General features: G+C 43.9%; 3 protein-coding genes across 4 annotated transcripts in view; 2 read left to right on the plus strand and 1 right to left on the minus strand.

Moving 5' to 3' along the window:
* Positions 1-1,158: 1,158 nt before the first annotated feature.
* Positions 1,159-7,259, minus strand: LOC311112252 (motile sperm domain-containing protein 2-like). 2 transcript variants are annotated; one of them, XM_084155301.1, is made up of 15 exons: positions 6,952-7,259; positions 6,806-6,863; positions 6,327-6,482; positions 5,905-5,991; positions 5,418-5,572; positions 4,763-4,823; positions 4,407-4,445; positions 4,188-4,312; positions 3,629-3,784; positions 3,406-3,503; positions 3,121-3,214; positions 2,937-3,033; positions 2,647-2,776; positions 2,395-2,497; positions 1,159-2,058 (listed from the first exon to the last, which is right to left on the minus strand). In XM_084155301.1, the coding sequence occupies exons 1-15, from the start codon at positions 7,060-7,062 to the stop codon at positions 1,834-1,836; spliced, it is 1,695 nt and encodes a 564-aa protein (XP_084011427.1). In that variant the 5' UTR covers positions 7,063-7,259; the 3' UTR covers positions 1,159-1,833. The 2 variants fall into 2 exon arrangements, with proteins under 2 accessions (XP_084011427.1, XP_084011426.1); XM_084155300.1 differs by having other exon boundaries at positions 3,629-3,736; positions 6,952-7,208.
* Positions 7,260-9,443: 2,184 nt separating this feature from the next.
* LOC311112264 (gem-associated protein 8-like) lies at positions 9,444-11,571 on the plus strand. The gene is made up of 4 exons (XM_084155315.1): positions 9,444-9,524; positions 9,787-9,832; positions 10,004-10,367; positions 10,580-11,571. Exons 2-4 carry the CDS (start codon positions 9,830-9,832, stop codon positions 10,837-10,839), a joined length of 627 nt encoding a protein of 208 aa, XP_084011441.1. The 5' UTR covers positions 9,444-9,524; positions 9,787-9,829; the 3' UTR covers positions 10,840-11,571.
* Positions 11,572-12,589: 1,018 nt separating this feature from the next.
* LOC311112261 (neuronal membrane glycoprotein M6-b-like) overlaps positions 12,590-23,270 on the plus strand; it is a 33,744-nt gene continuing 23,063 nt past the window's right edge. Inside the window, exon 1 of the mRNA XM_084155312.1 lies at positions 12,590-12,724. Within this exon, the coding sequence (XP_084011438.1) occupies positions 12,721-12,724 (4 nt within the window). The 5' untranslated portion in view covers positions 12,590-12,720. The remainder of the gene's footprint in view (positions 12,725-23,270) is intronic.

Consider the following 23,270-nt stretch of genomic DNA (forward strand, 5'->3'; position numbering starts at 1 on the left):
TATATAACTGTTGCCCCCCCCCCCCCCCCCATTTCCCTGGGGTTTTGACACCTTGTAATTAGCTTCTTACTACACCCCCACAATGGCTCCCATACTCTTCTCTTTATGGATTTCTAGCATAACCAACATTTGGGTGGCAGGCAGACATAGCCTACACAGAATGAGGACACAAAACAGTAAAGGATGATCCACAGTTGTGGAACATGTTATTTGGTTTCAGCCAAGACCGACCAATATTGATATTACAGCTCATTGGTCTCCAATGTGTCTAATAGAAGTATAAGACATTGGTTTAGGCTACATAACCATTGTCAACAATGACAAATAGAAGATGGGTTCAATACGATCAACACTTAACAATCACACATACTTTATCACCATCTTAATGTGCTACTTGCTGTACATCTGTTCTTGGAAGGCCGTACCTCATCATCAAAGAGGGAGTCAAATAGTGAATCACACCCAATTAGTATAAGAGCAGTCAAGATAATTACACAAGCAAACTACCAGTGAGAGGAAAAAACACCTACTGATCACATCTGTCACACGGAATGCGTGTCAGCCATTAAATCGTCTATCTCTGTAGGTGTATCACCTAGCCGCCATGTCCCCAGCTAATCAGTGGAGGTGTTGGGAGGAGAACGTTGTTTCTCTCTCCATCTACACCTCCCTCCAGAACGCCTGTCACATCAGTGGAGGTGAAAGGTCACCCCGGCGCCATCTGCTCAACGCGGGGGTCCTCCGCCAAGATGCCAACCACACACTATGCAGTAGAGTAGACCAATTAAAAACAACGCTGCCTATTTCTTCAGAAAAATGTATGAATGTGTCTCTCCCAATCCCTTGTAAGTGAGTTGGATGTGGAGTGCATAGTGACAGACAGGTGGGTTCAAAAAGCAACAACCGTTGATTACGTCCGTAAATAACTCAGAATGTGCTTCAGAGCACAATTATTTTGCATTGGTGTCAATGGGAGAGAGGTGAGTGAGTGTGATTATCTTTAAATCAAAAACAATAATTGTGTTTATTTCATAGAGTGTATGTAGGTATTTGGCTGGTTCTGCTTCTTCAGATGAATCTAGGGGAAATTACAATCTGTAAACTATTACAATGTAACAACTAACGTAAATTACACTGTAAAAACACCAAGACGACATGTTGGCTATCAAATTATATTCATGGTCTTCCATTCATATAAACCCATAGTAAATAGTTCAAGTTAGACATAATTGAGAAGATATTAGTAACAGACAGGTTAAAGGTCCAATGCAGCTGTTTTTATCTCAATATCAAATCATTTCTGGGTAACAATTACGTACCTTAATCTGATTTTTTTCAATTAAATGGTCAAAAAGAAACAAAAATATCCTTTTAGCAAAGAGCAATTTCTCAAGCAATAATTTTGCTAGGGGTGTCTGGGAGTGGTCTGAGTGGGTAGGGGAAAACTGAAAACTAGCTGTTATTGGCAGAGAGGTTAGGAAACCCTCTTTCTTATTGGTCTGTTAACTAATTTACCGCCTGGTGATGTCACCAGGCAGGCCAAAACTCCAGAAGGGCTCCAGTTTTTGTCAAATGAATGTAAAAAGTTTCCCAACCTTAACCTAATTCTCCTAACCTGCTGTAAATTCTCCTAACCTGCTAGCCATGACCCACTAAAACAGGCTGAAATTTCAGGCAGTCTTTTCAAACAGCTCTTACACTAAAAGGGCATTATCATTACTTTCACAATTTCACAGTATTATTCCAACCTGATAGTGTGGAAATATGATTGTATTCACAGTGTCCAAAGGCCATTGAGTGGATTGCGAGCAGTTCCTCATATTTCTGCTCCAATCAGAAATCCACTTTCATCCTGACTCCACTGTGACTGGTCCTTTTGTCTTCTTCCTCCACTGTGGGAAAGTTAAAAAATGGCCACTCCCCAGTGTACTGTATGTAGAGGACAGAGAAGCCTAAGGCCGTCAGCGCAGTCACCAGTACAGTCAATAGCTTCTGCCACCGCAGGCAGCGGTCCATCTTCTGTTCCAGCCTGGAGCTGCTGGCCATCAACTGAACAAGCTGGGGGAGGAACAGAGGGCACCAAGGGCATATTCATTAGGCGCCAAATGGAAGAAAACAGACCAAAACAGGGTGGGACTACCTGCCCTTGTCCCGTAAGAAATGCACATTTTTGTCTTCAGTTGCAAAACATTTGAAGATGTTTTCCCTTCCATGCCAAATGGAACACGACCCAGGTGAAGAACCGTTTTCAGACCACACACTGACTTCAGATGGTCTTGATAGATTGAAAAGCACTTCAGCAGGCAAAGATAATAGTCAATATGTAATTGTTCTATTGTACATTTGCATAATAAGGGTGTGTGTCAGAGTCTGTCGCCCGAGGTCACAACTCACCTTGGTGTGCATGTCTTGGTAGCCATTGGTCTCCATTTTGTAAGACCTGTCAGTCACAGGGCTGAGTGCCGACTTCATGCCCTCCAGCATGCGACATCGCAGCCTGTAGGTAAAGAAAGTAGAAGACCACTGGTGAACAGTCCTTAAATATGCGTCCTCGAGGCCTTGTTGCCTTTGGTGACAGTCAACAAACCAATACTCATAAAAACTGGTTTGAGTTGTGTTCTGTGTGTGTACAATGTATGGTGCTACCTGTGCTCCATTATTTTAGCCTTTGGGACGTCCTTCCAGAACTGGACGAGGTCTGTGCTCCCCCCACCACTACTTGGCTCCATCTCAGCAGCCATGATTAAGAAGCGGTCCTGAGGAGAGCACAGGGAACCTGAGAGCCAATTGGAGAGGAGGAAATCCGAGCACAAACGATTAGAGGACAGCTACAATTCCACATGGGCCAGTCCTTGACCTTTTCAAAACCTGAATGATGGGTTTGTATTACAAAGAGACAGAGGAGATGGTAGAATTATGGCTACGATATGTAGTACCTCCATGCAGGTACACAGTGATTTCCATACTCGTGCCCGCCCCACAGCTGCTACTGCTGGGCTTCACCCTGTACTTCTCTGGGGCTGTGGTCCGCACCTGAGGCCGCACAAACAAGGGTGCTCTCATACAAGTACATTGTAATGATTCATTCACACACTTAGAAAGAGCAGCATGAGAACTGACCTTGAAGGCCACTTGGTTTTTGGTGACATTATTGAGCATGATCAGACATCTCTTCTCACTCTCTCTGGGGCCAAAGCACAACTCCTCAGCAGGACTGGAAAAAGAGAGTGAGAGTGTGGGAGCCACATATCATCTCTGTCTAGCAGCCTCAGTGTAAACAGTGGACTCATAACCTTAAAAGGTAGTGTGAGGTCTGTGGTTGGAAACTATGTGACTCAATTAGTTTTTGAAGTGCTTACACTATACTGTATGTATCAGGGAAAATACACAGTTTCCAAAGCTAACCTGATATAGAGTAAGGTGCCTTTAAAAGTGACGGTTGACCTACGGGATCCTTTCCATCTGATGGCTGCATCATTGTCCCCATCCTCTGCAAAGTATACCTGCCTCAGACAAAGAGAGAAATTGAGCTCAAGGACACTAATATTCCTGTTGTTGATATCATTCGAGAGTGTAACAAAGTTCAGTGTTAAAACCAAGGGGTGTCATAGGGGGAATGAAGAACAACATTTCTGGTTCTGAGTGAAGGAGAGCTCGGCTCCAGGGTGTCCTTGGCCTCCAGGTCATCATCCTTTGACTCAGTGTCATCCTCTTGTCCAGTCTCTGATATGGGGTTCTGGAAGACATCATCAGGCAAAGGCGGGTAACTGAATTTGAATGGATCCTAGGAGAAAATGTGAAAATAACTCCAAGGTAAATGCAATGCATTTGTAATACATCAATTATTTATCAACGTATTGGTGATGAATTCTGGCAAGGTGTGTGTATACAAAATAGTATTGCTTTATGCACTGTATGCATGATACCAGCAGAGGGAGTTGTTTATATGCATGCAAGTATGTGTGTGTGCACAGACACAGCAGCTTTACATGAGAACATGGATGTATGACTCTTGAATATGTCAGTCATGTGCATCATATGCACTGTGCTGAAAGTAACGTGCATGCATGTTGTCATGTTAGCCAATGGGCATACACAGATGTTTTAACATCGGCATGTGCTTATGTGCACAGTAGATATTTGTATGTATGGGGGTTATTGTGGCCATTGAGTGGTAGGTTACACACAGTTCCTCCCATGTAGGACGGGAGGTGCTCTCCATCAACGTAGTTCTGGATGTCACTCTTGGACACAAACTTCAGCTTGTCGATGGCGTCTTGACTGAGCATGTTCTTCACTATCTTCCATGCCGCTATAAGGGAAGATGGGGGGAGTGTAGTTAGTAGTACTGACTGCAGCAGTGACATTGAGTGGAACCGTAGCATTTTCTTCTTTAAGTGACTCACCATTCATGATCCATGGCATCTCGTACATGAGCATTTTGGCTGAAATTAAATAGGACACATAAATCATAACACGATTCATTTTACATTCTCTGTAGGCAACAAAGGCATGCAATTGGGTTCACTGAGTCCTTTTACACTATGGGACCAAATGCACCAGGTGGAAGCTACAGGCGGCTGGTGGCACCTTAATTGGGGAGGACGAGCTCATAGTAATGGCTGGAATGGAATCAATGGAATGGTATCGAAGACATGTGTTTGATACCATTTCATTGACTCCATTCCAGCCATTACTATGAGCCGTCCTCCCTTCAGCAGCCTCCTGTGGTGGAAGAACACCAGAAGAAATAGATACTTACAGAGCAATCTAGGGTAATACACTTGGAAGCAATTTATTATATATTTGATCAAATCCATGTCCTACAAGAGAAAAGAGAGAGAATTCCTATTGTTTAAATAAATATTTTCAACAAATAAACCAATACATCTTTCAACCTGGCATGTGAGGGGAAATCTGTTTGGAAAGGACACTGCTGTACTGTATGTCTCCTACCATATTTGAGCCCCAAGCTAAGGCATGACCCAGATTTGGCAATAGAGAATACTTTGTCTCAATGTACTCAAGACTGCTTCTGTTTATACAATCTTATGCTCCTAAGAAACCAATTTAGAGAGAAAAATAGTAGAATACATATAATAGTCAGCATCTAGTTCTTCAGAGCTTGCCGTCTACTACATGTTTGAGCTTGTCATGCACAGTGCACTGTACATAATATGGAAAGTAAATAACAGCACATACTTGAGCAGAGAATAGGTGAGGATAGTTCAGGTTCACCTTAGTGTGTCTTCACAAAGGTAGTTTAAAAGGAAACCAAAGACAAGCATTAGTGTGTAAAGATCCACTCAGTGACTTGTTAACACAAAATGTTTGGGCATTTTTACCAACTTCTACAACACAAATCCCACAAAGCATCTAGAGGGGAATGAAAGGAGAGCAGAGAGTGGACATCTTACAACGCAGCTTAGACCTGCTTCGGACATGTCAAAGATCACGGTGAGGGGAACCCCTGGTTCCCGCCGGGCGTAGCTCTCCAACCAGAAGGCCACGTACCTCTTCTTCTCTGTCAACATCTTCACATCCTTCACGTGCAGCTTAACCCTGAACCAGACTTGGCAGACAACATACGGTTAAAGCTCAGTGGCCTTCGAGGCAGAGACCCAAATAGCTCAAAAAGACAAACTCTAATCCACCATACAAAAACGCAAGATTGCCAATCCCAATCCTAACTTGAGTTGTGTGTGCACCTAAATCAGGAAACTACAATCTGAATAGTGAGATGCATAGAAAATGATCACAGCACCCCAAAGTGAGGATGAGGCTTTTACAAGAGATAAAATGATGAGGGTGGCTATAAATGAGGTATCTCAGAAAAAACATTTTCACAACAGAACCTTCTTGATTGTCAGCACATATGTTGGGAAAGAGAACACAAAAACCTACACAGTTTGTTGCCCTCTTTATCGTAGCCATGGAGATAATGCATGCCTGACTCAAAAAGAGACTTTTGAACAGAGCTTTCATTGATGTCTGGAAGATAAAGGAGGGATATTCATAAATTAATCAAACCGGACTATCACTGCTGTCTATAATAATAATAATAATAATAATAATACATAATTATTATATATTATACTTATATAGCGCTATTCATTACATAAATACATCTCAAAGCAGGAAACATCTTATCAACACCATCATGTTCAACCAGTGGAAGTATGTCAGCAATTTGCAGAATGCACAATAACCTAGCCAACTATTCTACTGTTCTTTGTTGGAGCTATATGTTCGTTATTACAGCTATACAGTATTGGACAAGGGTACTGGTTGACATCAAGTCCCTGTAAAAGCAAAGGTCAACCCACCATTCAGTTTGAATTCTTTTCTCCACTGAAGACTCTCGTCGATCATCTTCAAGGTGTCCTCCACCACATAGTGTCGCCATTCCAGATAACCGTCAACCAAAACATCGTCCTTCCATAACCTGTCCACGTCCCTTGAGTCATACTTGTCTGCTGAGTCTGTTGGAAAATGTATGACACACAGTATTATTACGCTGTGCGTACATTGAATTCAGTTGAGCTGCTTCTGTCTTTAAAAAAAAAAGTGATAGTTTCAGGTTAAAATACTCGACTTGTGATTGGTATGGACAACTATGGAGCATCAAAAGAGGCATATACTGCACAACACACACCTGGGTTAATATACACTTCAAAGGGTGTAAATGCACATGGATTTCAGTGTTCTCAGGATACATTTTTGTTGTTGTTGCGCAATCCTACTTTAGCCTACTCTATACACAAACAGCTGTTCCAGGACTACCAGTAGAAAGCAGAGCGCTCACCTTGTGCATATTCGATCCGGAATATGTGTCTTGTTTCCTCTATTTTCTTTTGAATGTCCTGTTTGAGAGGACATATTTCAAAATGTGGCTACTTCTGCAACTTTTACAATTAGTATGTCAACTGTTACTGTTTTTATTAGGCCTACCTGCTCTGATAAAGCTGATTTTGCGTCCGTCATGCTCGAAAGACAAGAAATCAAAACCAGTTGGTTGGGATGTGTGCCTGATGCGCTGTCTGAGAGGAAGTACACCATCATGTTTCACTATTTCAGCTGTTACAGACCACGAACAGACGAACTGACACTGCAAATGCTTAAAAGCCACAATGCCATTTCGACAGTCTGACCCTGTCACTTTGTGTGGTAAACTGAGGGATGGGGCTTGTTGTGCAATTAAACTGAACGTCTTTACTTCAGATCAACATGTTAACAACTCGCACAAAACTCACTCATCCAATCCTCACGCCTCGGTTCACGCACAACGTGCCTGATACATTCTTAAAGCCACAGTATTCAATACTCAACTGAACTACAGATGAAGTCGGAAGTTTACATACACCTTAGCCAAATACATTTAAACTCCGTTTTTCACAATTCCTGACATTTTACCTAGTAAAAATTCCCTGTCTTAGGTCAGTTAGGATCACCACTTTATTTTAAAAATGTGAAAATGTCAGAATAATAGTAGAGAGAATGATTTATTTAAGCTTTTATTTCTTTGATCACATTCCCAGTGGGTCAGAAGTTTACATACACTCAATTAGTATTTGGTAGCATTGCCTTTAAATTGTTTAACTTGGGTCAAACGTTTCGGGTAGTCTTCCACAAGCTTCCCACAATAAGTTGGGGGAATTTTGGCCCATTCCTCCTGACAGAGCTGGTGTAACTGAGTCAGGTTTGTAGGCCTCCTTACTCGCACACGCTTTTTCAGTTCTGCCCACAAATGTTCTATAGGATCAAGGTCCGGGCTTTGTGATGGCCACTCCAATACCTTGACTTTGTTGTCCTTAAGCCATTTTGCCACAACTTTGGAAGTATGCTTGGGGTCATTGTCCATTTGGAAGACCCATTTGTGACCAAGCTTTAACTTCCTGACTGATGTCTTGAGATGTTGCTTCAATATATCCACATAATTTTCCTTCCTCATGATGCCATCTATTTTGTGAAGTGCATCAGTCCCTCCTGCAACAAAGCACCCCCACAGCATGATGCTGTCCCCCCTTTTTCCTCCAAACATAATGGTCATTATGGCCAAACAGTTCTATTTTTGTTTCATCAGACCAGAGGACATTTCTCCAAAAAGTACGATCTTTGTCCCCATGTGCAGTTGCAAACCGTAGTCTGGCTTTTATTTGGTGGTTTTGGAGCAGTGGCTTCTTCCTTGCTGAGCGGCCTTTCAGGTTATGTCAATATAGGACTCGTTTTACTGTGGATATAGATACTTTTGTACCGGTTTTCTCCAGCATCTTCACAAGGTCCTTTGCTGTTGTTCTGGGATTGATTTGCACTTTTCGCACCAAAGTACATTCATCTCTAGGAGACAGAATGCGTCTCCTTCCTGAGCGGTATGATGGCTGCATGGTCCCATGGTGTTAATACTTGCGTACTAGTGTTTGTACAGATGAACGTGGTACTTTCAGGCGTTTGGAAATTGCTCCCAAGGATGAACCAGACTTGTGGAGGTCTACAATTTTTTTTCTGAGGTCTTGGCTGATTTATTTTCAATTTCCCATGATGTTAAGCACTGAGTTTGAAGGTAGGCCTTGAAATACATCCACAGGTACACCTCCAATTGACTCAAATGATGTCAATTAGCATATCAGAAGCTTCTAAAGCCATGACATCATTTTCTGGAATTTTCCAAGCTGTTTAAAGGCACAGTCAATTTAGTGTATGTAAACATCTGACCCACTGGAATTGTGATACAGTGAATTATAAGTGAAATAATCTGTCTGTAAGCAATTGTTGGAAAAATTACTTGTGTCATGCACAAAGTAGATGTCCTAACCGACTTATCAAGACATTTGTGGAGTGGTTGAAAAACGAGTTTTAATGACTCCAACCTAAGTGTATGTAAACTTCCGACCAACTGTATATGGGGGGCATAGAGCTAGGATACCATATTTCTGAACACAACACTAGGCCACATTGATGCAATGATTGTGCAGTATGAGGTTGGATAGTTTACAACAGATTTTGTAGTCAACACTGAACACTCAAACACTAATGACAACAAAAACAAACGTTTTAATTTGGACTAATACAGCTGTAGAAGAGCACATGCATGACGCACAAAATATATAGAAACATTTTCAGCACCTGTGTGTGCCATTGCCAGGTGAGCTTCTTTAGAGCAGAGTTTTACCAAACTTGGTCCTGGGGCCCCCCTGGCTGCACGTTTTGATTTTTGCCCTAGCACTACACATCTGATTCAAATAACCAACTCATCATCAAGCTTTGATTATTTCAATCAGCTGTGTAGTGCTAAGGCAAAAACCAAAACGTGGACCCTGGGGGGGGGGGGGGGGGGGGGGGGGGGCAGGACCGAGTTTGGGAAACCCTGCTCTAGAGGTATTCGTTTCAACTACTATCCACTAGGTGGCATCATGTAGTCGTGAACTAAATAGCTTTTTTATTTTCCAAAGGCTTCTGGGAGATTTTTTCAGCTGTTTCTTTGTTGCTGCATGCGTTTGTCACGGTTCGGGTGCACTATGATGAAGGTAACGAGCGATCTACGTTGCCTCAATGTATCGTGCACTTATTCACACTGAATTACCGTCTATAATAATGTTATAGCTATTGACGTTTGAGCATATATCGCTCAAAACCGCCAGCTGCCTCCATCTTTGTATTGATGATGTCATTTTGCTAGCTGCTGCTAACTTGCTTGCTATGGCTCCCCTGGAGCTCCTATGCTAGCCAGCTAGCTATGACTAGTTTGAAATGAAGTTTATTATGACAACAATGTGTTTCCCTTTACAGACAGTAGCTGCGATCTAAACCACGCTGCAGGAGAAGCACCACCATGGTAAGGTGCCTTTCTAGATTCAAGATACCACATTGGACCTTTTTGGTTAGCCTAGTTCTGCACTTTGTGGCTAGTTTTGCACGTGAACATTTATGAAAAAATCTATGTTGGTTGGATGTTATCAATGAATCATGATGATAACAATGTCATCCATCCTCTTGTCCTGGACAGGAGGACCTTGGTAGCATCCACTCCTGGTTTGCCCACCCCGTGTATGGCCGCTACTGGCAGCATTACCAGCAGGCTATGAATTGGCACGAGAGACACAGGCAGGCCTACAGAAAGGCCTGGGAGGCAGCCTACGGGCCAGGGTACCCCCAACGCTATGCAGACTGGCATGGGGGAGAGAGTGGGGGGAGGAGGGCAGAGGAGACGTTCGCTGCTAAGGACCACGTGGAGGAGGATTTAGAGGGGGGCACAGATGATGGGGAAAGTGGCTCAGACAGCGAGATCGAATGTGACGTCAGCAACATGGAGATCACAGAGGAGCTGCGCCAGTATTTTGCCCAGACTGAGCGGCACAAGGAGGAGCTCAGTGAGTGTGTCATTCTCTCCATCTACATCTAAAAGTTCCACAATGAGTGTTAATAACTCTATAATAACCCTCTAACGCCACATCATATGGTCTTCTGATCATACTGCTGTACGAGTAGACAACTTAAAGCACCATTACAACTACAATGAATGAATTCCGAAGTATTCTGATGCTGACTTTAAAAGCCTTGTGTCTTGTGTTCCTCCCCACAGAGAAGCAGCAGCAGCTGGAGGCGGAGCAGCAGGAGACCTACGTGTTGGCCGACCAGGACATGCACAGAATTTCCTGGAACAGCAGGTCGCTGCCCCCCTCTGAGCGGCCGGGTGAGCGCCGAGGCGCTGAGATGAAGAAGCTGTACGGCGAAGACGCGGCAAAGATCCAGGGCATGGAGACGGCCATGCAGCTCAACTTCGACAGAAACTGTGACAAGAAACAGCCCAAATACTGGCCCGTCATCCCTCTAAAACTGTAGCTCCACTACGGATATCTATGTTCTTCCACTGGTGCCCACCCACACACTGCTCCAGTCTAGACAACCCCCTGAAACATAGCTGAGAAACTGGGTCATGTTCAGTAGGGAGGAAACTGTTTGAAACAGGGAGGTACTACCTGCAACCTGATCAAAGTACCTAAACATTCCCCCTTTCACCATAACATTTTATGTCAACCAACATTTAGGAGGGAATTTTGTTTCTGTCATTCCTACCCAGTTATTTCTGTTCCTCTGGTTTCACAATGAAATTACAAATGCATAAGATGAGGACAAGTATACACAATTTGCATAAATGTTAAAACTCCCCCTGCAAATTGAGTTTACAGACTCTTTTTCAGGCTACCTGTTCTGTCAGTTAGCAGGGTTTCATGTCCAGGTAGCCTACAATCTATGATCCTCCTATTGCTGTCAAAGTAGTTGTTGTTTTTATGTTGGGGGATTTCTTTCCTAGTTCATTTAACCATAAGTGAAGGATGCAATTGCTGCTATATTGGTTTCACCATAGATCGTTTTCATCATCTTCAGATACTGCTTAATAGCCTCCGCCTCTGTTTGCTTCTTTCTCAACAATCAGATGGGTTGTATCCGTCTCAGCGGCTCAGGTAGAACAATGTGTTGGTTTCTTCCCATGTGTCTGTTTTATATCAATCAGTTGTATTTTTTATAAGATTATTGATATCGTTTCTAATAAAGAATGTATGTGATTAATTGAAACACTGAATACGTTATTATATCAGATTTGAAATGTCAACATCTGTTTCAGTGAGGCTAATGATTTATGGTCCTGGATCTTGGTACTTTGATTTCATTTGGTCTGGGTCTGTGTTCTGTGGTACATGAGAATCCAGCCACTGAGTGGATTCTGGCATGGCTGTAGTCAATGTTTTGGCCTGATTTAAAGAAACTTCATCTAACCCTAGTCTTACTGTCACAGGTAACCTGGTGGTCCAACTGCTAGAAAAGAGGCCAGCACACAGAACCAGACCTCAACTCTAGTGCGTAACATCAACACACGCTTGACATTTACATTGGGGTTTATGGTGCAACAAACGGTTGGTAGCATTCTGTGTCAGGGTAGGAGCTGCAGAGGTCTAAGGCACTGCATCGCAGTGCTAGCTGTGCCACTAGAGATCCTGGTTCGAATCCAGGCTCTGTCATAGCCGGCCGCGACCGGGAGACCCATGGGGCGGCGCACAATTGGCCCAGCGTCGTCTAGGGTAGGGGAGGGAATGGCTGGCAGGGATGTAGCTCTGTTGGTAGAGCATGGCGTTTGCAACGCCAGGGATGTGGGTTCGATTACCACGGGGGGTATAAAAAAATAAGGATAAGAGCGTCTGCTAAATGACTAAAATGTAAATGTAAATGTCTTGCATCACCTGGCATTTCACTCATAGCCCACTGGCCATGGAGGCCAAGCCAAGAGGTGAAATGTGATATTTTATAAATAATTTATAAATAATTTCCTCCCCTAGGATAAACACTGAGGTTACTTCTCTTGTCTCCTTCAAGTTTTTTCAATTTTACAAAAACAGGCACAGTAACAGTATTGACCAAAACAACCAAATAAACAGAACATTACTACATCAAGCATGTCATTATAGAGATCAAAATATGTTAAAAGCAATGTTTGTGCAGACATTAGAAAGCTTTCCTATTGACCAAAAAGGGCCCAAGGCCCAGCAATGACGTCACTCACCCTGCCCCAGTATCTACCGGATGGGGTGCATTGATTTCGGGGAGAGCGTTCGTGCACTGGTGCTCCAGCGCGCGCCCTGCTGCCCTGCACGAACCAGCTCCCCGCTTGCAGAACTTTTGTCACATCGCATCGGCCAAGCACTGAAGTTCTACGAAAGTAACAAAATGGGTAGGTGCAATTATCAATACCCTAATACTTTCCTCTTCGTTTCTTCAACTGGAAAACTTGAGTATGCATGTCTTGTCTTTTTTTTTTTTTTTACTTCTTCATGCTTGGCTACGTTTTTGTTGTCATAGCAATGGTGTTCAACGGGATAGAGTGCTCGATTTAGCGGGCATATAGACATAGCCTACAAGCACGATCCGTTGACTAGATTAAGGCGATGTTAAATGGATTTTATTTATGGTGGCAGGTATAAATTCTGTGATCTGAACTCAGCTCTCATAGTTCCTTTGCCTAATCTAGTCTACTGTCTAATACATGAATGCGGAGCTTTTTCTGTGATTTTACGCAACAACAATAAAAAAAAGAATAATACATGAACTAATAGGGCCTAAAGAATGTAGTAGCCTACAGTTACTAAATAGTTTCTTGTTGTTTTGTATTCTGTATTATTTTTTATATTATTTCTGCTTTTTCTGTCTACATTAATACGCGAAGTGAATGCAGTGACATATTGTGTGTGCATATCCTCGTGCGTGTGCCCTGGCCCCTGTGGTATCACAAATGGATGGGAAAGAATTCAAGTGTTGATCTGTCCCAGCTGGGGCCTTGGAATGATACATTTTACACTGGACATTCTCCGCCGACCCGACCATGGAGTCTGATGGCAGACTACTCTCTGCCCCAACAGAGACTGGGAATATTCTCACAGTGAAATTGTGTCTGCTTGCTGTGTGTGAGCGAGTGCGTTATAAATGCAATGAATGTGTGTGACTTGTGACACTGACCGACTAATCAAAAGGGAACCATCGCGCTCTACACTGACTGACTACCCATGATGACCTCACTTAGTTGTTACTGCCCTCTCTGTTGAATGGAACCCAGATAGCTATGTTTCTAGGCATGTCGTGTCATTGTTTCAGCCTTGGCTTGTTGTTATAGCTGACCGTTACAGAGTTGCATGACACTGGCTGTGCTCTCTAGCAACGGCAGCCTTTAACACTCTTACCCAGGGAGGCAGTGACGTCAGCCTAACTCTCCAACGAGACGCTATCTCTCTCTCCTCTCTCTCTCTGCTCTCCTCTCTGATTGGTTAGGAAGCGGTTGAATACTGCTACATGAAGCGCTTCACAGACAGAGATGGCTCAAATTGGTTTATTCATCCCCCCTCCTCTCCCCTGAAACTATTCCACAGGTTGTTGCTGTAAATGAGAATGTGTTCTCAGTCAACTTACCTGGTAAAATAAGTGTTAAATTAATAAATACATTAAAAACATTAAATGGCCATTGTTTATTGTGAGTTGAGCAGCTAAGAGAAAGCCTCTTCAACACACACTTGATGAACACGTGCACAGACACACACGTGCACACACACGCGCTAGGGGAACTAAAGTAGGATATTTGGGTAAACAGAGGAGGACCAGAGCGTAGATCTTACTCCTCTCTCTTCCCTCTCTTACTCCACTTCTAACTGTAAAGAAATCTCCATGACCGTCATAGGCTGTCTGGCTACTTTAGCCATGCCCGTGGTAGGAGCCATTTCTGAGACTTTCATGCAACCATTGGTTTCTCTGAGACTGAAGATGGAGGGATCATTGAGATGACTTGTTGCCATAGCGACAGGTATGTATGCTGGGAACTTAAAGGCACCATCTCAATCCTGTCACGTGTGATCTGGGGACACTCATGTGCGCGAACATACACAAGCACACAAGCCGAGCATGCCCATTTGTAGCCCTGTCAATCTTTCCTTCCATCTTCATGGGAACCATAATGATGACAATGATGATGATACTAACCTTCCAGGCCTGTACGTTCTCTGTCCTGCAACATGACTTATTGGTCTCTGAGGGTCGCTGTAAAGGATTCCAACATATTCCTGGGTGGTGGGGGGCGGGTTGTTTTGAAGCAGAGGCCCTGGTCATGTGACCCTGGCTTCCTGGGGGATTCATGAAATGGTGGGGTGGGATGTGACATCATGTTGAGCTGCCTGCAGTATCTGGGCCAGAGGGATTATGGGGCTAGTCAGTTAAAACAGTGGGGGGTGGGGTAGGAGGGCTGGGTTAAGCATGTCAGCAAAGACAGTGGTGAGTTGTTAAGGGAGACCCCACACTCCCGCCTCGATTTCCATCCTCAGCTCCTTGGATTTTGAGCTCTCTGACTATAAGATGTTGCACGAGATAGACGGGAAATTAAAAATGCATTAATTATCTGTCTTATCAAACAGTGGTTGCTTCTCGAGAGGAGTGTTGTGACCTGTCCCCTGAGTTATCCCAATGTGTCTCCATTCCTGGGATCTCAGTGTTTGTCTTGGAGTCACTTGGACCCTCAAATTCCCCTCCCCTCCCTATGTAACTCACCTCCCTATATAACTCCCCTCACATCCCTATATGTCTAAGGATGGATGCTGGCTCAGGAAAATGTCAGCCTACACAGCTTAGTTCAGCCAGAGTTGAGGTGAGAAAACTAGAGTTGCAGGTGTTTTCATTTAGGCAGCGTCTGAGAGCCAAGTCAGACGCGACCAGCAGAGTTTGCATGGATGTACATGTGTGTGCTCTAGTTCAGCTGTGTGGGGAGTGAGTATGAGCAGCCAAGGTTGTCAGCAGGATTGGGAAAGGTGCCTCCAGAACCGACAACTCCCCCTGTTGATGTTTGTGTGTTTGGTTACTAAGGATTAACTCTCTCCAGCATCCACGTTCAGAGTCCCTGATGAGAGGGGGCTAGGTGTCTCCTTAGCGACCGCTCGTGTAGGGGCGGGGCGAGAGCAGGCAGAGAATGGCCTGGCAGGAAAGTGGGTCATCCTGCCAGATTACGTCCCGTGTGCCCAGCTCTGTCCGCTCTGCCCCGTCTAACCAGGGGAGCCGAATGGGAGTCGCTGCTGTGTCACAGCCCTCCATGTCCCCCTAGTCCCAGCTGTGGATGACTTACTCAGAACCTCCATAGGCTCTCTCCCAGCCAAGGTTTCCCTTTTACAGGGAGCAAAGGCAATTAAAATGGCCAGGATTAGACTAAAGCGTCAGCAGGAGGCTCTTAATGCCCGCTTCTAGATAATGTGCAAAGTGTATGTGTGTCTTTGTGTGTGTGTCTTTGTGTGTGTGTCTTCGTGTGTGTCTGTATTAGTTTGTGTGTTAGGTTGCTGGTGTTTGGGATCAGTCGTCTGTGTATCGATGAAACAACGGCCCCAGCCGATAGACAGTAGACACACACACCCATCACTGGACGGGTTGCTGCTATCCCAGGTTAGAAGGATACTAGACTCAGACGACTGTTCAGAGAGGGTTCAGGGGTCAGACAAGGGCAGCCCATTGGAGGAAACGCAATAGGCTGGAGTAGTGTGACCTAATGGGGGTCATGAGAATCATGGGAACTTGTCCAAGAACATGGATGTGTCTCAAATTGCACCCTATTCCCTATATACAGTAGTTCACTACTTTTAGTGCACCATTAAATAGGAAATAGGGTGCCATTTGGGATGATGCGGATGCATGCAAAATGGCTCTAGGGTGGTGTGCTGCTTGGTGTTCTTCGTGCATTGAGAAAATTATTCTCTTGTTTTCTCTTGTTTTCTCTAATGGATGGAGAGTCCCACAAGCGGTGGAGGGGAGCAGGTCTTCAGGGGCTTTAAATAACTCTGAGAGGGAGGGAGACAGAGACAGCTTGAGGCGTAAACAAAAACATGACTGTTTGTGCCAAAGCCTCTGTCTGGGTGGCCATCCTCTAGCTCTGGGGAGATGGTCTGCAGACGATGCCATAAGTTGAACTGCTGATGGCCTAGACAGAACATCCACCCACAGCGTTGACCATATCTGTTGCTGTTTCTTTTCCAAACTTGACTAGACTCTCTTTACAGCATCCATATTTAGCTCGTGATTTCAAAGATTTGCACTTTATTGACGGAGAGAACACGGAAGACGTGTCCTAGGAACCGATAGCATCATTAGATTCATAGATTTCAATCGGCTATGCCTATCGTCATGTTGACATGTCACCATGGCAACTGCTATTAACATCCCCTAGGCCTAACATAATCTCTCTGATGTTGAGTTGATATTTCAGTTGACCCACAAGTTGACTTGTGAAAGATTGGACCAATCCAGTTTGCCAAGTCAGACACACATACATATCCTTAAATGGAATTGGTTAAGTTTTGTAAACCGATTTCCAAAATGGAGGTGCTTTGGGAGTGGGACAGAATTTGAGGACATAATTGCAGTGTTGTTTCCAGGGGCATCAAAGGGAGGCCAGACTGTTCCTTTCTCCCCATTAACTCCACATCGGAGGGCATAATGGAGCCGTAATGGCCTCATTACTGGGAGAGAGAAGACCCCATTGTGGCTCCAGCGGCTCTAGTTTCTCTCTGTTCCACAGTAATGAGGAAGGACAGGTCCCGCTCCTTAATTCATGTTATTTTGTGGTCATAAGAAAGTAAGTAGTCATTTCCTCTGAGAAATTAAAGGCAGTGTTCCATTGTTGAGCTCTTTATAAAGGGCAGCCATGTAGCTGACATCTTTGGTTCAGTGCATTTTTGGACTCCAATAGAGAGAGGAATTCTGGGACATAGAATGAGGCAGCAAAGACTAGTGATCAGGGTGGAGAGAGAAAGAGAGAGAGAGAGAGAGAGAGAGAGAGAGAGAGAGAGAGAGAGAGAGAGAGAGAGAGAGAGAGAGAGAGAGAGAGAGAGAGAGAGAGAGAGAGAGAGAGAGAGAGAGAGAGAGAGAGAGAGAGAGAGAGAGAGAGAGAGAGAGAGAGAGAGAGAGTTAGTTAGTTAGTTAGTTAGTTAGTTAGTTAGTTAGTTAGTTAGTTAGTTAGTTAGTTAGTTAGTTAGTTAGTTAGTTAGTTAGTTAGTTTAGTTCTTGGCCTGTATGGACCCCATTTGTTAGTCCTTAGTGGATAATTCACAGTCAGTATACAGAATGCAGTCATATGGCTACAGAGGATTAATATACAGGGATATTAAATCCCCCCATGCCCTCCTTATTCCTGCTTCAGCCCTAATGTCCCTCCCAATCACAGACTAACCATAGAAATATAATAACTAGAACAGCTGTTTTTGGAATGACACTCTGGTCGAGGATGCTATGATTAGGGCTGATAGCCACTCTACTTGACCAAAGCCCAATGTCTAATTCTGCAGGAGATTTCCAGAGAGGATATACAGTATTGGCTTGACCTGTTATATCTCCTAAATTGGAACAGATTGGATCCGAACCTCAAAGTGTGTGTAGTATGTGTGTGTGTATGTATTATGTGTGTGCCAGAGGAGAGAGTGCCAGGGCCCACTGTATCTCATCTTCTGGACAAGTGCTTAATCTGTGACCCAGCATAAGAGATTATTGGATGTGGGGGGAAATGGACCTTGAGGTTCACCCAGGAGGTTTGCTGTTTGCTCCCCCTCTATGACCATTGGATTGGATGTGTGTGTGTGTGTGTGTGCGTGACGATATTCAACCTTTAGGAGCCTAGCTGTAGGTTTAAACTGCACTGCCCAGTGCTCAGCTCAGATAGCCAGCCTGAGCCTCCATATGAACATTTTTCCACCACATATTGGACCCCCAGATAGAAAAATAAAAGGGTCTTCCTGACTCCTGATGACATTATGTAAGACACCTGTGTGTGCTCTGAAAGACCCTTTCCTGCACAGTTGTGTAGCTCTGCTACAACAGACAGAGAGAGCACTAGGCTTTGTCCAGCTACACAGCAAGCGTTTGAGCTGCATTAGGCAACGTGCATCAGAATTAATACCTTATTTAAGAGGATTCGGGGCAGATGGCGTCCCTTTGTTTGAGGATGTGTGTGTATTATTAGAAAACAAGGTGAACAATAGTAAACGGAGCAGGGCCAAATTAATTAAAATGAATTATGAATGGGGTTTTTCTTAATTATTTCTCCAGCATCAAATATCTTATAATTTGTTATAATGGGACAGTCTGTAACCATTCCCAAAACAGTAGGCCTATACTCCAGAACTCCAGATCAAATAAAACCTAGACTATTCTGTATACTTTTTCTCCTACCACCCAGATTCTCTCTCACACACTTTTATATGTACTCCTCTTCTCCCTCTCTCCTCATCTCCCTCTCTCCTCTTCTCCCTCTCTCATCTCCCTCTCTCCACTTCTCCCTCTCTCCACTTCTCCATCTCTCCTCTTCTCCCTCTCTCCACTTCTCCCTCTCTCCTCTTCTCCCTCTCTCCACCTCTCCCTCTCTCCTTGTCTCCCTCTCTCCTCGTCTCCCTCTCTCCTCTTCTCCCTCTCTCCTCTTCTCCCTCTCTCCTCATCTCCCTCTCTCCACTTCTCCCTCTCTCCACTTCTCCCTCTCTCCTCATCTCCCTCTCTCCACTTCTCCCTCTCTCCTCTTCTCCCTCTCTCCACTTCTCCCTCTCTCATCATCTCCCTCTCTCATCATCTCCCTCTCTCCTCTTCTCCCTCTCTCCACTTATCCCTCTCTCCTCTTCTCCCTCTCTCCACTTCTCCATCTCTCCTCTTCTCCCTCTCTCCTCTTCTCCCTCTCTCCTCTTCTCCCTCTCTGTAGATCACCCACTCTCTCTCTTTCTAGCCCTTTAGTCACCAGATGGAGAGTGGGCGGTGTGTGTGTTTGTGTGATAACTTCTGTGCAATAGCACAAGTGTCTATGTGAGCGTTGACGTTTGTGTGTTTTTCTGTGTCAGTGCTGTGAGTTTTCACAATGGTGCATGTGTGTACTAACAGATACAGCCAGCGGTGCAGTAACCTATAACCCTGATTTAATAATAGACCCAGTACCAACTGGGAGGGGGTAACCTTCTCTCTATCTGTATCTCTCTCCTTTTTTCTCTCTCTTTCTCTTGCTTTCTTTCTCTCACCTGTGTGATATAGCAGTATACCCTTAGAAAGAAAGGAGGTGCTATATAGAACCTTAAAGGGTTCTTTGGCTGTCCGGAGAACCCTTTGAAGAACCCTTTTGGGTTCCATGTACAGAGGGTTCTACCTGGAACCAAAAAGGGTTCTACTTGGAACCAAAAAGGGTTTATCCTATGAGGACACCCTGTTGGAACCCTTTTTTCCACAAGTGTAGGGATGCTATGTGCCTGGAGGCAGGGGTTGGGTCATGTGAGGGAGTTCATTCTATACTAGAAAATAGGGTGGGCGCTCAAAAATCTGCCACGATCAACGTTTTTATCCATCGCCAAATTGGGATTGCAAGTGACATAGGGCCAAAGCGTTAGCTGGCATCGTTTAGGGACCACTAATCTGTGCAAAATCTGACAAGACCTTTGAATCTTGAAACGGGATTTTAGCCTAGTATACACAGGGGAGCTAAGCTTGCAAGGGAGGGAGGGAGGGAGGGAGAGAGAGAGGGGGAGAGAGAGAGAGAGAGAGAGAGAGAGAGAGAGAGAGAGAGAGAGAGAGAGAGAGAGAGAGAGAGAGAGAGAGAGAGAGAATCCAAAAGCCTAGAAGAAAAAGTATTGAAAGGAAAACATTCCAAATGGATGGGACGAAGCCAGTCATGGAGTCTACCGCAGAGGAAAACCAAGAGGAGAGGGAAGAAAGCAAAGGTACGGAATGGTCGTCGTTGTGATACGGAGCGTTTTTGCGCGTATCCACCGCACTGTTAGGCTACTGCGCGATTTAACCTACTTGCGGTGTTTTCTCACCCTGCACGGTGGCTCGCTCGAGCATATGTTTTGTTATGAGCCCTTTACAAATGACAAAGAATATTCAATAACATTCTTGTATTTTTGTGTCCCATCAACGTTGCTTTTTATTTGGACATGTTTTGCGCGACCAAGATTGAGGGGAGGGGGGAAGTCGCGCGCTAGGTTTTATGGAGCATAGTTAATGCCAATTTGCTTTGCTTTGCTGCAGCCATGTATAATCACGATTACCCTGTTTTTCAATAATGGGCAAATGAAAAATGCCTCGCGTGACCCATCAAAGGCGGGGTTGTCTCCTTTGTATTTCTCCTTTGTATTGTTTTGTCTCAGTTGCGCGTATTGGTGTGGGCTAATGGTCAGGTGCATGGACCACTGCTGCCGAGATTGGATCTCATCATTGCGAAATAACCGTTTCACAAAGGGATTTTGCCATAGACGTGGTCGTCAATGTGACTGTCATTGTTTGTCTTTGGTTGATGGAATAGAGAAATTAGGATTTGGGTCTTTTGTTCGAGTATAAGAGTATGCAGCGCAGTGGCGCCCGTATCTTGACCGTGTGTGATGTTGATAAAAAGCCACATCCCTCTGGGAATAAGGGATCAGCGACACATAAACTGGGGTCCCGATCCACTTTACACACACTAAGCTCGGTCCTCTCATTTCACATGATAACACTCGTAAAAACAGCAGTTTTTTACCATCATTGTTCATGGAATGAGAAATTATAAATAGTAGCCTATAGGCAACGCATAATATTGTTTCTGCTATATGTTGGGTTGTCGTTGCCTTTGTCCACCTGCAAAGCAGGGGGTGGGGCCGTCTCAATTTGCCCAATGTATAGGAATGTATATAGGGATTACATTTGTTTTTGATATAGGCTACTGGGGCAAAATAACACCCTTGTCCAGTCATTACCTCTCCTAATCAGATAACAGGCTACATTGTCCATCACATCAATTAGGCTACACTATTTTACAATCACTATTTCAATCAATCATTTTGATACAGGCTATCCCTTGGTGCTACAGCCTACTAAATATAATAGCAGCTAGTTATATTACCTCCCTGTGGCTGAGGTCAGGAGTTGAAGGCACAAATCCTATCCTAAATCAGTTCTTAGGGGGCAGTGCTATGTAGCAGCTAAAGCTGTGCCCTCAGGGCTGCTCCTTTACCCTGTCACCTCATCCATCCATCCATCCATCCATCCATCCATCCATCCATCCATCCATCCATCCATCCATCCATCCATCCTCCTGTTTCTAGCCATTAACCCTACACTCTTAGAAAAAAGGCTTCCAAAAGGGTTCTTCGGCTGTCCCCATAGGAGATCCCTTTTTGGTTCCAGGTAAAACCCTTTTTGATTCCAGGTAGAACCATTTTGGGTTCCATGCAGAACCCTCTGTGGAAAGGGTTCTACATGGAACCCAAAATGGACCTATTTGGAACCAATTAACCAAAAGGGTTCTACCTGGAACCAACAAGGGTTCTTCAAAGGGTTCTCCTATGGGGACAGCCGAATAACCCTTTTAGGTTCTAGATAGTACAACATACACCAAGCCTTTCTTTCCATCCCCCATCCTTTCAATACGTTGTTCAGATGTTGTTACATTTGAATGTGTTTTACATAGAGATTTACATTCAGTAGGCATTAATGCTACATAAATATGTCACAGGGTTTGCCATAGCCAGCAAATAGCCTACATTAACCTAACCATAATTACTAATATTATAACATCAGTGTTGGGGAGTAGTGAACTATACATAGTTCAACTAGTAATTTTAATAGATTTTGCAGTAGCTTGGTGGTAGTTGAACTAAATTCAAATCTTGCTAGTGTTTTCAGTAGTTAATTACTGTTTTGCCATGTATATAGCAGTGTAGCTAACTACTGGAACTACACACTACTGCAAAAGAAAAGAAAAGATGGCTGAAGTAGACAATAATGTCCTTTCATATTTAGCATCAGACATGCCTAATTCTCACTTAAAACATAGCTTTTGTGTTTAATAGGCCAAATCACACATTATGTTAACATCTGACTCCAGAGTGGTCTGTTCTTGCAATTTGTAGTCTATGACATTTAAGATTTAGATATGATAATTTATCAAAATGTAGTTTGGAGGTAGTGAACTACATTTTCAAAGTAACTTTAGTTAAGTCAACTATATTTTTCTTAAGGGTAGCTTTAGTGTAGTTTAACTTCAGTGTGAAGTAATTGGTAGCTTGGTAAACTACATTTTCAGAGTAGCTTTCCCAACACTGTATAACATCTCCTCATGAAGTTGTCCTATGGTTAATCATCTTACATGACACTTGCAGAACTAATGTTCTACAGGATATGTAGCTTATCTCTACAAAAGTAATGTAACATGATATCCTATGGTTTGCTTAGGGTTATGGATGTGGATGGCATTCACAGTGAGGGAAGGGGCTGTGTGGCTGGCGATGTTATTGGCTTTTTCATCATCTACAACTGGAGTATATTCTACAACTGTTGACATTCCACCATAATCCTCAGCATCTCTAAGATGTAAGAGATTTATAGTGAGTAGGGCAAGCAGTTGAAGCTCTGCCATGTCATGTAAGAAGCTTGTGTGTTGTATGTGCCAAGTGCCTCGCCTCCATTGGGGATCCAACAGCATCCGTTGCACAGTAACAGCTGTAGATTCAGGCAACCAGGCAGCCTTGAGGTATCTAACCAAAGCATGCTTGTAGGCCTAAAACCTCAGTTGAGGCATCCGTCATAATTCATATAATGTAATCTGATCAAAGATGTGACCTGACATCAAAGCCCCTTACAATGTAGCCTATAAAACATCTCTGCTGACATCTGTCACACCCGCCTTTCAGGCTGAAGACAAACTCAACCGCTCACATTGGCAGTGATTTCGAACACCCAATTGGCATCCCTCCATATAT

This window comes from Coregonus lavaretus (assembly GCF_964263955.1).
Source record: "Coregonus lavaretus genome assembly, chromosome: 38".
NCBI classification, from domain to species: domain Eukaryota; kingdom Metazoa; phylum Chordata; class Actinopteri; order Salmoniformes; family Salmonidae; genus Coregonus; species Coregonus lavaretus.

Coding starts and splice junctions, on each gene's coding strand:
- LOC311112264 (XM_084155315.1), top strand. Junction 10,368..10,579: donor GCGGCACAAGGAGGAGCTCA/GTGAGTGTGTCA, acceptor TCCTCCCCACAG/AGAAGCAGCAGCAGCTGGAG.
- LOC311112252 (XM_084155301.1), bottom strand. CDS start 7,062: ATGATGGTGTACTTCCTCTCAGACAGCGCATCAGGCACACATCCCAAC. Junction 3,785..4,187: donor CGTCCTACATGGGAGGAACT/GTGTGTAACCTA, acceptor ATTTTCTCCTAG/GATCCATTCAAATTCAGTTA. Junction 3,215..3,405: donor GGCACCTTACTCTATATCAG/GTTAGCTTTGGA, acceptor CTCTTTTTCCAG/TCCTGCTGAGGAGTTGTGCT.